The sequence below is a fragment of the Geotrypetes seraphini genome, chromosome 8, assembly GCF_902459505.1.
Source record: "Geotrypetes seraphini chromosome 8, aGeoSer1.1, whole genome shotgun sequence".
NCBI lineage: Eukaryota > Metazoa > Chordata > Amphibia > Gymnophiona > Dermophiidae > Geotrypetes > Geotrypetes seraphini.
In genome coordinates, this window is record NC_047091.1 from 167,342,563 (window position 1) to 167,357,397 (window position 14,835).

General features: G+C 46.1%; 1 protein-coding gene across 2 annotated transcripts in view; it reads left to right on the top strand.

Annotated features, from left to right (window-relative positions):
• FAM222A (family with sequence similarity 222 member A) overlaps window positions 1-14,199 on the top strand; it is a 324,715-nt gene extending 310,516 nt beyond the window's left edge. For both annotated transcript variants that reach the window (XM_033956923.1, XM_033956922.1), the window contains one exon: window positions 11,547-14,199. In XM_033956923.1, coding sequence (XP_033812814.1) covers window positions 11,547-12,787 — 1,241 coding nt within the window. In that variant the 3' untranslated portion in view covers window positions 12,788-14,199. The remainder of the gene's footprint in view (window positions 1-11,546) is intronic.
• The last annotated feature ends 636 nt before the right edge of the window (window positions 14,200-14,835 follow it).

A 14,835-nucleotide genomic window follows, 5' to 3' on the forward strand; every position in this document is an offset into this window, starting at 1 on the left:
ATCTGAGCTCTAGAATGTTGCTACTTAAGACTTTAAAGTGTTTGAGACTTGTGCAGATGAGGGCAGAGTTTGAAGGGATGGGACAGGAAAAGAACTCACCAGGAAAGGACGGGAAAATGAGTTCCCACGGGGACGGGGAAAAATTGCCCCGTGTCATTCTCTATTACAGTATCTGCTTTTTTTTTTTTTTTTTTTTTCTTCCTTCTCTCTCTCTTTCACATATTTCAGATATTTGTAAACTTCTTAGCAGGCATTCTTTGTGACTGTCCAAACTCTGCAAATAATAAGTAAATAAAATTAACTTGTCTTTCCAAATGCTGCTCAAATTGTGTTATAGAATTATTTGAATTTTAATATGACAGGGCCCTGCCCCAAAGAGCTTATGATCTGATGGGATAGTATTCCTTCAACATTTCTTTTAAATACTGGTCATTTACATTTAAACTTATCTCTGGATTTCAGGTGACTGCTCTGAACAGTGGCGTAATGAGGGTGAGAGGCGCCTGAGGCGGTGGTGCCCCTCCCCCACCATCTTCTCCTACCCCCACCCCATCTGCTCCTTCCTCGCCCTCTCCTGCCACACACACGTGCCCCTTCCCTTCCCCCATAACTCTTTAACGTTCGCAGCGCGAGCAGCAACCCCCAACCTGATGCTCACACCAGGGTTGGCTCTTCCTCTGATGTCACTTCCTAGGCACGGGTCCAGGAAGTGATGTCAGAGGAAGAACAGAGACTTGTGCAAGCAGCAGGTTGGAGTTGCTGCTCACACTGCGAATGTTAACAAGGTACAGGGGAATTGAAATGTCATGCACATGGTAGTGGGGAGACTTTTAGAAAGCCAAAATATTCAAACTGAAGAATAATTATTCATCTTCCATCTCTATGTATGTTTCCTCCCCCCCCACCCCCATGTTCAGCAAGCATCTCTCTTCTCTGTCTCCTATATGTCCCTTTCTAGTATTTCCCCTGTGCTCATTTCCCTGTCTTCATCATCTCACCATTCTATGACCCCCCCTCCCCCTGTGTACAGTATCACTCCTCTATATCCCTATGCCCCCCTGTCTGGCATCTTCCTTCTGCGTTCTTATTCTCCTCCATGTTTAGCTATCTTCTCTCTGTGTCCATATACCACCCCTATGCAGATGCCTCATTCCCCTTTTTGTCCCCTGTTCCTATTCTCCCATCCATGCCCACTATCTCCTCTCTTTTTGTATATCTCACTGTGTCCAGCTTCTCCCCTCTCTTTCTCCCTTACACCAATGTGTGTCTCTCTCTCTTTCCTCCCTCCCTCTGCTGTGTTCAATATTTCACTCACTCTTCCTTCATCCCCTTGGTTCAGCTTTTCTCTTTCCCTTTTCTTCTCTTTATTCCTCCCTCCTGCACCTCTTTAGCCACCTTCCCATGGGTCCAACACCTCTATCTCCTCCCTTCAGTGCTCAGGTGTAGATCTGGCACCTCTCCCTTCACACCAGCTTTACTCCACCCACCACATGGGCCCAGCACCTGTTTCCCTTTCCATCAATCCCCAGACCAGATCCAGACGCCCAAGCAACTTCCTCCCCCCTTTGTGGGTGCAGCAGCCACCCCTCCCTTGTGAGTCCAGCAGCCCCCCTCCCTTTCACAGGTCCAGCAGCCCCTCGCACCCTCCCTCCCTTGCTCCCGATGGTGGGCAACAAAAATACACCCAACAAACTTGAGAATCTCTTGGGTCGGCCCCTTCGTGTCTCCCAGGGCAGGCCTACCAGCCTACAATCTGGTAGGCCTGCCCTGGTAGGGCCTTTCCACTGCTGTGTCATTTCCGAAGCAACAGAGGAAAGGCCCTGCCGGTTCTGGCCACAAGGAGCTTATTTATGGCGCTGCCACTGATGCTTCAGGTAAGGGAGGGAGGGGGGTTGGCAGGTCAGGACTGCTTCAGGTAAGTGAGGCCAAACTCGCGCTGGAAGTGGTGCACCAGAAGTGTGTGTGTGGGGGACGGGAGTTCAGCAAGTCCAACAGGGTGAAGGGAAGAGGTGTGGAGATGGATGCTGGACCCATAAGTGTGTGTGTGTGTGTGTGTTGGAGGGGGGGAATGAAAGTGACCCAGGCCTGAAAGGAGGGTGGAAAGGGAGGAACAAACGCTGGACCAACAAAGGATACTAGAGAGAGAAAGAGTGAGGTGGGAAGGGAGACAAAACTATTTTCAGAGCAACTATCAAGCAACCAGAAACTACAGTTATCCAGCATCTACTCGTCTCCATGGGTAAGGTTGCCAGATTTTATGACTTTAAAATTTGGACACCCTAGGCCCGCCCCAAGGCTCACCAATTTTTGCCCCAGACCCGCCCTAGCTCCATTTGCTCCTCCCCCTCTTCCCTCCCCCCTCTTCCCCCCCCCCCAGCTGCCTACTTTAGTTGGGCAGGAGGCAATCCGCGCATATGCGGATTGCCTCCTGCCCACCATGATTGAGAGGAGTCTTTTGAAAACCCGGACAAAGTGCTGGGGTTTTGAAAATCCATCCGGGCCCCCAGACATGTCCGGGGAAATCCGGAGGTCTGGTAACGCTATCCATGGGTGCCGGATAACTGAGAGTTTACTGTATAAGCAATATTCCTGAGAGAAGCAGGGTGCCTTTAATTGATCTTTGAGTGTTGAAAATGATCTTTCTGTTTGAAGATAAAAAGGAAGAGCGTTCCAAAGAACAGGAGCCATGGCTGAAAAAGAGGAATTTCTATGAGTGTCAATAAATAGCTGCCTGAAAGAGGGAACAGACAGCAAATGCTGGTGTGATGAACAAAGGGCTCTCTGTGGAGAATATATAAGTAGGAAACTGAATAAAAAAAGAAGGAAGACCGCTAGACAGAATCTGAAAAGAGAGGATATTTTATTTAAATGGAATTTGATAAGAGATAGGAAGAATATGCTCGGCTTTTAAAAGAGGTGTAATAGGATCAAATTTGGAACAGCGATATAAAGTAATCAGACTGCGGTATTTTGTACTAATTGTATTTGATAATTTGGAAGACCAATAAAAACATAATTGCAGTAGTCACGGGAACAGGAAGTCATTTCAGAGGGGCGACTCCCAGGGCAGGCTGACAGCAGCAGGCTCACCTCACTGCTAACTGCCTGAAGATTCAATTAAGCGATGAGGTGGAGGTAGATGGGGGGAATCAGGAGCTGGAGAGAGATGTAGGTCATGAGGGGAAATTAGCAGCACTGGAAGAGGTAGGGCTGAATAATCAACATCGGAAAGAGAGGGGGCTGGAGAAATAGCATAGTGGGAGGGAGGGCTGGAGAAGTATTATGGAAAAGAGAGAGTGCTGGAGAAAAGAGCATGGAGTAAGGTAGTGCTGGATGGGTGGGGAGAGATAGAAACAGCAGGAGAAGAAGTTGGAATGAGAGGGGGGAGCACCTGGGGGACCGTTGGAAAGCGAGAGAGGGAAAGAAAGAGGTACCCACAGGAGAAGGGGGTTGGAAGGAGAAAGAAAGAGAAGCACCTGTGGGGAAGGAGAGCTGGAGGGAGAGGGAGTGAGAGAAGCACTAAAAGGGTCCGGAGGATAGGAAAGGGGGCCAATGAAATGGGTGAAAGGTAAGAGTTATTGGGCAGGGTATGGAGTGGGTTGTGGGTGGGTTCATGTCCTCCTCTAGACTCTGTTCCTTCTATTTTGTTGTGCCGTAAGCCTAGAACAGACTGCCCGAGTCAGTGAGTCAAGCTCCGTCTCTGGTGAGTGGTCAGATCTAGGCTAAAAATCCACTTTTTTTGAGGCTGCCTTTAACTCCTCTTACCAAAGTCTGTTCTGTCTTTGCCTCTGTGATAAATTCACTATTTGTCCTGTTTTGTCTTTTGATCACCGTATATACTCAAATATAAGTCGATCCGAATATAAGTCGAGACCCCCCTTTTCCCCAAAAGGAGGGATAATGGTTGACTCAAATATAAGTCGGGCAGCTTAATATTCAAGGGTCCTGCCTGTCAGGCTCTGCACCCAGCCACCCTCCCTGCCAAGCTCTGCACCCAGCCCCCTTCCCTCCATCCCTCCCCTGTCAAGCACTGCACCCAGCACTCTTCCTTCCCCCTCCCCTATCAGGCTCTGCACCCAGCACCCATCCTTTACCCCTCCCTTGTCAGGCTCTGCACCCAGCACCCTTCCTTCCCCCCTCCCCTGTCAGGCTCTGCACCCAGCACCCTTCCTACCCTTGTCAGGCTATGCACTCTCCCTCCCAGGCTCTGCCCTCTGTCCCCCCCCCCCCCCGCCTGTCTTCATACCTCTGCCATCCATGTTGAAGATTCAGCGGGTCCTCTGCCGATCCGTGGTGGAGATGCAGTGGGCAGGAGCAAGCTTTCCAAACTCTTGCCCCGCTGCTAACCGGCTGCGCAATCCAATTTCCTCCACAGAACGGCAGGAGCAGCGCGATTTGGCGCTGCTTCTCGGCACTGAGCGGCTTCCTTACTGGCTCTCACGAGATTCACGGGAGCCAGTAAGGAAGCCGCTCAGCGCCGAGAAGCAGCACCAAATCGTGCTGCTGCTCGTGCCATTCTGAGGAGGAAATTGGATCGCGCAGCCAGTTAGCAGCGGGGCAGGAGTTTGGAAAGCTTGCTCCTGCCCACTGCATCTCCACCACGGATCGGCAGAGGACCCGCTGAATCAACAACATGGATGGCAGAGGTACCAGTATGATAGGGAGTTGGAGGGGGCAGAGCCTGGCGGCGGCCTTAAAAAATTCTGGGAGGGGACATTGACACGAATATAAACCGGGACCCCCATTTTTGGACCAATTTTTTGGCCCAAAAATCCTGGTTTATATTCAAGTATATACGGTAGATTGTAAGCTTTATCAAGCAGGGATTGACTCTTATATGTTTAATATACAGTGCCGCGTTTGTCTGGCAACGCTATAGAAATAAGTAGTAGTAGTAGCTTTTAGTATGGATGGGCAGATTTAATAGGCCATATAGTTTTTCTCTGCCATATTCTTGTGTGCTTCGAGATTTCTGGGAAATGCATCTGTCTAGAACTCATTGATCGGTAGCATGGAATGTTGCTACTCTTTGGGATTCTAGAATCTTGCTACTGTTTGAGATTCCGGAATCTTGCTTACTCTGAAATAATGGAATGTTGCTACTCCTTGGGTTTTGGCCAGGTACTAGTGACTTGGATTGGCCACCATGAGAACAGGCTATTGGGCTTGATGGACCTCTGGTCTGACCCAGTAAGGCTATTCTTATGTTCTTATAGTGTTTATTTAGGCCTTTGAGGAAGATTGACCAGTGTGTAGCCTGAAATATCTCTGTCTATAAATCACCATGTTGGAAGAGGTAGAAGGAAAGGGGGTAATAAATCCCAAAGGAAGATTTCAGTGAAACACAAGATGATGACAGTCAGAGAGATTGTAGAAGAACTAGTTTGTAATTCAGATGAACACTTTTAAGATATTCCTAATGACTATGCATAAGAGACTTGCAATCCCACTCCCTCTACTGTATGCAAATCTCTCTCATGCATATTCATAGGCTGAAAACTGGCCTGCCTGCAGTTTTTGAGGACTGATTTTGGACAAGCCTGACTTCAGCACTTAGACTAGGGTTTGCCAGATTTTCCCACGGAGAAACCCAGACACGTGGCCCTGCCTTGTTCTTCCTCCAGCCCCGCCCCCAACCTCACCCCCCACAAACCACCGGGTTTTGGAAAGTCTGTCCGGGTTTTCCCAGACGTCTGGTAACCCTAACTTAGACTAGTCTGATTCTCTTTCAGAACAGCTGTAAAGCCTTTTACCAGTTGGTACAACATGAATGTCGGCCTGGAGAGCATGATTAGGATTTTTTTTCTCTTCGGTTCTGAGATTTTCATGAGTAGCATTCTTTACCCAAGAGACCTGGACCCCCTTCTTCCTCTTCAAAAGTTAAATTTACACACCTGTGTCCTGAAGGTTTTATTTTAAGAACAGCTTCCCAGGAGCCATTTCAGTCTGGCATTTTTTTTTCCTTTTGAGGTTTAAACACTTAAGTTATTCCTTCTATTAGATAGATTTTGTAGATTTAATCATTTTCACAGTTGGTGGCTCATTGGATACTCAAGATAAACTCCAAATGAAAGTGTAATGGGGAGGACAAATGAGTTTTCACACCCGAATGACAGAAACTTGCTTTCGAATAGTTTCAAAGGGGAGGGGGGGGCAGAAATATATACATATCGAATGTTTTTTTTTCCCCCTGCAATGAATTTTGCTGACTAGGTTGTTATTGCCGTTAATTTTGCCAGTTTTGTTCATCTGTAAAATTGCATGAAAGTGACATTTTTGTGCTCATTACAGCAGCTGCTGATTTATTGCTGGTAAATGGAATACTTTTCCATTTTTTTGCGGGGAGCCTGTAGCGGTGCTAAGCACCCATGAAATTGCTTGTATAATGTAGTTTAAATCCAATCTCTGAGAGAGATTCCCCCGTTGGGTAAAGTGACATTTCCATTCTCCACACCGAGTTTATTGTAGGCCACTTAGAAGTGACTTTCTAAACAAGGAGTGGGGGGGAAAGAAGTTATATTTCGACTTAGGGGTGATTGTCAGGGATGACATGAAGTCGCAAACCAAGTTGAGCAAGCTTCATCCAAAGCAAGGCAAATCATAGGTTGCATACGCAGGAGTTTCGTCAGCCGTAAACCTGAAGTCATTATGCCACTATATAGATCCATGGTGAGACCGCACCTGGAGTACTGTGTGCAATTTTGGAAGCCACATTACCGCAAGGATGTACTGAGACTGGAATCGGTCCAGAGAATGGCCACCAGGATGGTCTCGGGACTCAAGGAGCTCCCATACGAGGAGCGGTTAGGGAAGTTGCAGCTCTACACACTCGAGGAACGTAGAGAGAGGGGAGATATGATCGAGACTTTCAAGTACCTCACGGGTCGCATCGAAGTGGAAGAGGATATATTCTTTTTCAAGGGTCCCGCGGCAACAAGGGGACATCAGTGGAAAATCAGGGGCGGGAAACTGCACGGTGACACTAGGAAGTTCTTCTTCACCGAAAGGGTGGTTGATCGCTGGAATAGTCTTCCACTTCAGGTTATTGAGGCCAGAAGCATGCCAGATTTTAAGGCCAAATGGGACAAACATGTGGGATCTATCCGCAAAGATAGATAGGGAGGGTCATTGGAGTGGGCAGACTTGATGGGCCGTGGCCCTTATCTGCCGTCTATTTCTATGTTTCTATGTTTCTATGTTTCTATGACTTCATTTTTTTTTTTGCCACAATCATATGCACAGAACATTGAACGAGAAGAGCTGTCGCAACACAGCATTGGGCCCCCATGAATCCAAGTTGCTTATAATAACCAGGAGTTTCCAAAACTTTAAACCACCTGGACTAGCAGCAGAAATATATATTTTTAAAAAGGATAGTAACATTGGTCTGGCGTTAGTTTTGGGCGCGTAGCGCAGGGTTAGCGCGCGCAGCAGTGTAGCATGCGCTAAAAACGCTAGCGCACCTTAGTAAAAGGAGCCCATAGGAAATGACGGCAGATAAAGACCTAAATGGTCCATCCAGTCTGCCCATTAGTTATACCAGTGGTCTCAAACTCGCGGCCCGGGGGCCACATGCGCCAGGTACTATTTTGAGGCCCTTGATATGTTACCGTTGTTCTGAAACGTTGCCCCACCTCACTGCTGTAACCTCACGCAAGCACTTTCCTGCGCCTGTACGCGATTCTGTGGCGGAGTGGAGAGGACGATCGCGTACAGACGCAGGAAAGCGCTTGCGTGAGGTTACAGCAGTGAGGCGGGCAACGTTCCAGAATGTAAGATAACCATTGGAGGCAGTGCAGATTGTGGGTGTGTACGTCAACTCGTGAACTCTTGTGAAATTCAGCACATCTCCTGGCGGTGACTGCTTGATGTAAGATGGTGGTTGTGTCCCGGTGCTGGAGGAGGTGAGAGCTGAAGGCGGTTGCACACGTGACCACCAGACATTTAAGGCACAAGTTTTCCAGGCACAAGTCAGATATTGATTCTCCCCCCTCTACTAAAAAGCCTAGAGGACTACACCAAAATCTTGTCTCTTGCAGTTGATACTTTAGAATCTAAATCACAATTTTGCATGAGGTAAAACTCTTTATAGTTTATAAATCTTTCCTTAATTGCTTCTGATCATTTCAGATTATACACAGCTGAAAGCAACGCAACATGGAGAAAGTGAAAAACTATCTAAACTAAATGATCAGAAGCAATTAAGGAAAGCTTTGTAAACTATAACGAGTTTTACCTCATGAAAAGTTGTAATTTCTTTCATAAGACATTAACAGCCTCTTTTACAAAGCCGTGTTAGCAGTGGTCCCCAACCCTGTCCTGGAGGAACCACCAGGCCAGTCGGGTTTTCGGGATAGCCCTAATGAATATGCATGAGGCAAATTTGCATGCCTGTCACCTCCATTATATGCAAATCTCTCTCATGCATATTCATTAGGGCAATCCCGAAAACCCGATTGGCCTGGTGGTCCTCCAGGACAGGGTTGGGAACCACTGTGCTAACCGATTTAGCGTGCATTAATAAAAGGACCCCTAAGTGCTATTTAACCAGCCAGGAACTGTTCCTGTTGTTTTCAGAGTTGTGACTGAAAATCATAAACCAAAAGTACATTATCCCTCGGGGTTGGCATGTCATCTTTTCCTCTGATAGGCCACTGATCTTTCGATCTGCCAGCGGGTTTAATGTGTACATATACTCGAATATAAACCGAAATGTTTGGGCCAAAAAAAAGACCCCAAAATGGGGGTCTCAGCTTATGTTTGAGTCCCATTCAGCCAAACACACACACCCCTTCCCGCACCCACTGCAGGGCTTTCCCCAGGCCTACCTTACTGCCATGGTGGTCCAACAGTGAGCCAGGGCACGAGCAATCCTTCTATGTTTCTGCCCATGCAGTCTCTGTAGTTTTAAAAAATAAAACCAGCTGCCAAAAATTCCCAGAACTCGCGGCAGCCATTTTTTTTTTTTTACTACGGAGACTGCATGAGCAGAAGCATAGAAGGATGGCTCCTGCCCCAGCTCACCGCTGGACCACCAAGGAAGTTAGGTAGGCCTGTGTTGGAAAGGGGAGGATGGGGTGGGAGGCAGGCTTGGTAAGCCGGCAGATAAGACACCATTGGGATGGAGGGATTGATCACTCCTGCTCCAGTTCACCACATCACTGGACCACCAAGGCAGTAAGAGAGAGCTGTGGTGGGACCAGGAGGAAAGTGGAAGGGGCTGCAGAGCCGGCAGACAAGACACCTCATGGAAGGAAGGAATCGTTCCTGTTCCAGTACTTGAAAATAAACCGTCAGTTAAGATTTCTCCTAAAAAGGGGAGAGGGGGGAAATGTTATCTCAGTTTATAGTCTGATAGGTTTACATTTGAGTATATACAGTATCTCTTGTCTCGTGATATTCCTGAGGAAAGGATCAGCCAGTGCCGTTAATTCTCAAAACCCCATAGAGCATTTTATAAGGATGTCATTTGTTATTCATTTTGTAGAATAAGACTGCTAAATTGTTTGTTGAAACCTTCTATAAAGCTACTAATGACCGGGGCGTCAGTTCAAACGGGTTTACATGAGCTGCTGTAATGGTGTTACAATACATGGGCTTCAATAATGGTGTTACAGTTCAGAGTTTGGGTGTTTCAATGATTCATTTCCATGCAGGAGCTTCAGTAAAGGTTTTACAGTACAGTGCAGTTTTGGGTTTTTTTTTGGGGGGGTAAGATATTTTTTTAAGTAATCCTTCATCTTCAGAAACCTGCCTTTATTACATTACATTAGAGATTTCTATTCCACTTTTGCCTTGCGGTTCAAGGCGGATTACAAAAGAATTACAAAAAAACGTATTACATGAAGAAAATATCTTGTAATTTTTAGAAGAGATAAAGAGTAGATGAGGTTGCTTTGGGGAATCGGGAAGGTATTGGGAAGTGGGAAGGTATTAAGACGTTTGCAGGAATTTTTTGAAGAGTAGAGTCTTTATTTCTTTTCTGAATGTTTTGTAGTCTAGGGTCATAATTAGTAGATTGGAGATTTGGTTGTCGAGTTTGCTTGTGTGGCTAGGAGACCATCATATAGTTTTTTCCGTTTGACTTCTTTGATTGGGGGGTGCGTAAATGGAGTGTGGGTTTTCCTATGTCTAGTTGATGTAGTTTGGATGAGGCGGTTGTTCAGATAGGTTGGTCTGTCGCGTTTATGGTTTTAAATAGTAGACAATAGAATTTGAATAGTATTCTTGCCGGAATTGGGAGCCAGTGTGAGTTGAGGTAAGCCTCTGTGACGTGGTCATGTTTCCTCAATGAAAAGATAAGTCTCAGTGCTGTGTTTTGGATTGTTTGTAGTTGTTTTATCATTGTTGCTGGGCAGGGGAGGTAGAGAATGTTGCAGTAGTCTAAAAGGCCTAGGACTAGGGATTGTACTAAGAGCCGGAATTGTGTTCCATCGAAGAATTTTCAAACTTGTCTTAAGTTTCTCATAACTGCGAATGATTTTTGTATTGTTTTATTGATTTGTGATTGCATGGTGCAGCATCTGTCTATTGTCATTATATTTATGTTAGTCTGACTTCCATAGTAATTTCTTCATTTGCCACCATGCAAGGATGGGTAGAAAAAAAATGTCTTATTTCTAAGTAAATCAATGGAAAATCTTTAATCCACAGGCAAAACTGAGTTTGTTGCGGGTTGTAATGCTCACTGGACTGATAACATTCCTTCAGGTTATTTTCATGTTGTGGTCCAGAAGAGTGGAATAGGCTCCCGTTTTACATTAAACATCAAAAAAAAAGTGGATGCCTTTAAGAAATTGTTGGAAAGACATCTGTTTTGTTGTATGAAATACACAGCTTGAGATGTTGGTTGTTGAAAACCTGGGTTGTAGTAGGTTGCTTGAGATTGATTTTTGGTGTAGGAGAAGTGACTGGTGTGCTATTTTGATTTTATGTTGAATAGGAGGTGTATTTTTTTTTTGTTTTTTTTTTGTAAGATGGCTGAACTGTTTGTGAGGTACACCATCAAAAGCGCGCCAGACATTAGTGCACCGACAATCACGCCCCGACATTTGCGCGCAGGACAAATGCCGTTGTGACCGTTATCAGGCCTTCCCGTTTGCGCTCTGGGGGGGGGGGTGAACCCCCCATTTCACTTACAACTCCTCGCACTCCCATTGTGGGGGGGGTTGGGGGGAACCCATTACACGTAAAACAGGCTCTGGGAGGAGAGTGCAAGTTTTAATTGTACTGGGGGGTTCTCCCCCCCCCTGACCCCCCTCCCTCAAGGGGAGTTGTATGTGAAGGGGGGGGGGTTTCCCTCTACACACTCCAGAGCACAAACGATAAGGCCTGATAGGCGGCGCACAAATGTCAGGGTGTGATTGTCGGCACACCGATGTCCGGCGCACTTTTGACGGGTCACCGTTTGTGAAGTACTATTATGTGTGTTTGTTGTACTTCGCTTTGTAAAAGGCGGATTATAAATAAAGAAACCGTAAACGTACCATAATAGCATTTCTGTCTTCAGTTTATCATAGCGTGTCTTTTCTCCCTGTGTCTTCTAGGTGAAGCCATGGCCTCGGTGCATTCTCCAAGATACCCCAGTCCTGCCGAATTGGATGCCTATGCACAGAAGGTTGCGAACAGCCCCTTGACGATCAAGATCTTTCCCACCAACATCAGGGTCCCACAGCACAAGCACCTTAACCGAACCGTGAATGGATTTGATACAACTGGCCAACGCTACAGCCCCTACCCAGTGCACACTAGTGGCTACCAGGGCCTGTTGGCCATTGTGAAGGCCTCCAGCAAAAGCATAGTGAAGAATTCTGAGGGCAAGCGGGCTAAAATGTCCCCTGCACAAATTGGTGTCGCCCCCTACCCAGTGTCGAGCACTTTAGTTCAAGGCCAGACGTGCAACGGACAATTAAACTATCACCAGAAGCAAATGGAAGCGCCAATCCCTCCCAATGTGACTGTCGCTACTTCCATCGTCCCCATCCCTGGAAGGAACCTAACACTACAACAGTCAAACTTACCATCCATCCAGAGTATCATCTATCAGATCAACCAGCAGTGCCAAGCGCAGGCTTCACATCAGGCCTGCCAGGGTGTTGTTGTCACCAACCCGAGCCCGGCCAAGCATGGCATGGTCAATGGCTTTGCCACCATGGCTACGGGAGCTGTGACCTACGCCGGGACGGTTTTGCAAGACTGCCGCGGGGGGGCCGATCTGGCAGCGAATGCAAATGCAGCTGTGGCTCTAGGGCCAAAGCCAGCTGTGTACCCCGACGGCATGGATTACCTAATATGGCAGCAAAAGCAACAGCAGCTCAGAATGTACAGTGGGGGCAGTGGAGGAGGAGGGGCGATTAGCAAATCTCCAGACATGTGCGTGGGAGTCTCTCGTCCGTACACCTTAGCGAGCACCGTAGAAAAGATCAGCTCTTCCCCTTTGAACTGTGTCGGTTTGCACGGCAATTTCTCGGTGGGGCAATATTTTGCTCCGCCTTGGAACAGCATCTTGGTCACCCCAAACAGCGACTGCTATAATCCACAGGACCTTGCAAATGTCCACCGGGAACTTGGGGTGCACCCGTCCGATGGGCTCTCCAGCTTACCCAGCAAGACACTTTGCAATACATCCATCCTTAGCAGCAGCCTACAATCCTTGGAGTATCTCATAAATGACATTCACCCACCGTGCATCAAAGAGCAAATGTTGGGCAAAGGGTATGAGACGGTGTCTGTGCCCAGGCTTCTGGACCATCAGCATGCTCACATTCGCCTGCCTGTTTATAGATAAAAAAAAAAAAAAACACAAAACTAACGCTGCTTTAAAAAAAAGAAAATCACACATAAACCAAGTGATGGCGAGAACCGTAGATACATAATATTCTCTTATCTAGCGCCAGAAGGGTATGTGAAAAGGGACAGTCTGAGGGCCCGGGGATTACAAACCCTGAAATTAATTTTGGCAAACTGGATACTTGACTCTGATGGAAGCCAAGTTTGAAGGAATTCTCATTATATAGGATAAAAAATTATTTCCAAGAATGTGAAGGTTGGGGGAGAGGGGGTGGACCCCCCCCCCCACAAAACCCAAGGTTCAGATTGCTGCTAGCCAAGGAGGCGGCTTCACTGCGTGCGTGTGCGTATGTGTGTATCGTCTACACATGCGAGTGCCTGAGCGTGAATGCATGCCCCCGTTGGAAGAGAGTGTGCCCAAGCGTGCCAATTACATCTGCATGTGGGAGACACTGTACATCCCCCCCCAACACAAATTCGTATCCTCTGCTCAATTTCTTTTACAGGAAAAAAAAAGGGTATAAACAATAAAAAATAAACCCCTTTTCCTTCCCTCGTCACGAAACAACCGAAGTGAGCTAATGCCTTTGTTGATAATTTAACGCTGCTTTAACGAAAGCTACTAATAAGGGAAAGTCTGAAGGGTATTACAAAAAACACACACACACAAAAAATACAAAAAAACCTTGAACAGATTTTTGTTTTGTTTTGTTTTAGTTTATTATATTGTGCGTTTTATGTTTTGGCTGCTAAAGAATCTTATGTTTCCTCATTGCTTATGTAGGCTTTGTTTTCTTTTAAACCTGTTTCATGCTTTTTCATTGAAATGGTTCATGCCCAGATGTTGTGTGCACAGTGAGAGCAGAGCTGGAACTGCCAGTTTGAAAGGGTTTAATACTATTAAACAGCTGAACTAAGAATTGATCTCCCCTCCTCCCCCCCTCACCCCCCCCAACACATATGCACATACATATTTACAGTGCATATATATTTAGGAAACAACTTATCTTCTGAATCCAGGCTAGAGGTTTTCTGAAAACAAAATTTCCTTTTCAATAGCTGGCACTTGCCGAGACGCCCATATCATGTGCCTCCCTTTTTTTGTGGGGTGTTTTTTTTAATTTTTTGGAGAAAACATTTCCTTGCAAAAAAAAAAAAAAAAAAAAAATCCATTTTATTTTGAAATACTTTTAAATGGTGTGATCCTTCTTCATTATCATCACATCTGCATGTCTACAACTGAATATTTTACAATCCAGCTGTGCAGAAATGGAAGTCCCGTTGAACACATGAAAAGCAATTTCATTTTTATTGCTAGGTAATGTCATTGAGATGCCAGGAGGCCACAAGTAGGGTTGGAGATTTGCTCTAAAATATTGCTGCTCCCTCTTTTCTTGATAAGACAGTAAAAAAAAAAAAAAAAAAGCAAAATTCAGGCGGCTTGTATTCTTTTCAGCTTTTTGTATAATTAAAATTCAGTCAACTCAGATTCTAACAAAGAAACTAAGAACGCCATGATCTCAGGAAGAATGTGAAATTACCAAAATAAACAAACCATCCTAAATTTCTGTTAGGTCCCTTTACTGAAGCATAGCACATGCTAAATGCTAAATAGTCCATTTATATTTTTGGGCTTCTTAGCAGTTAGGGGCCCTTTCACTAAAGCTTTGCAAAAAGGGACCTCTAAGGCAGGAAGTTCAAAACTTGCAGGGTATTTTACAAAAGGCGCATTGAACATGAAGCTTTTTGTCAAATACTTATATTGTGGCAGCTCACATGCACTGTCCCCTCTAAGTCGAACGGGAGTCCTCCACCTACAGTTCTACCTGTGGGGGCGCTGTTTTCAGTAGTGAGGGACAAGCAGGATTCCATGGGACTCCAGGAAACCTACCTGTCCCTAACTATTGAAACCACAATATTGATTCATAGCTCCCCATTGGCAGCAATGCAGTTGGAGGACTCCCACGCACCTTAGAGTAGAGTTACCAGATTTCTATGTTGAAAAAAAGAGGGAATGTGGCCCCACCTCATTCCTCCCCCCAGCCC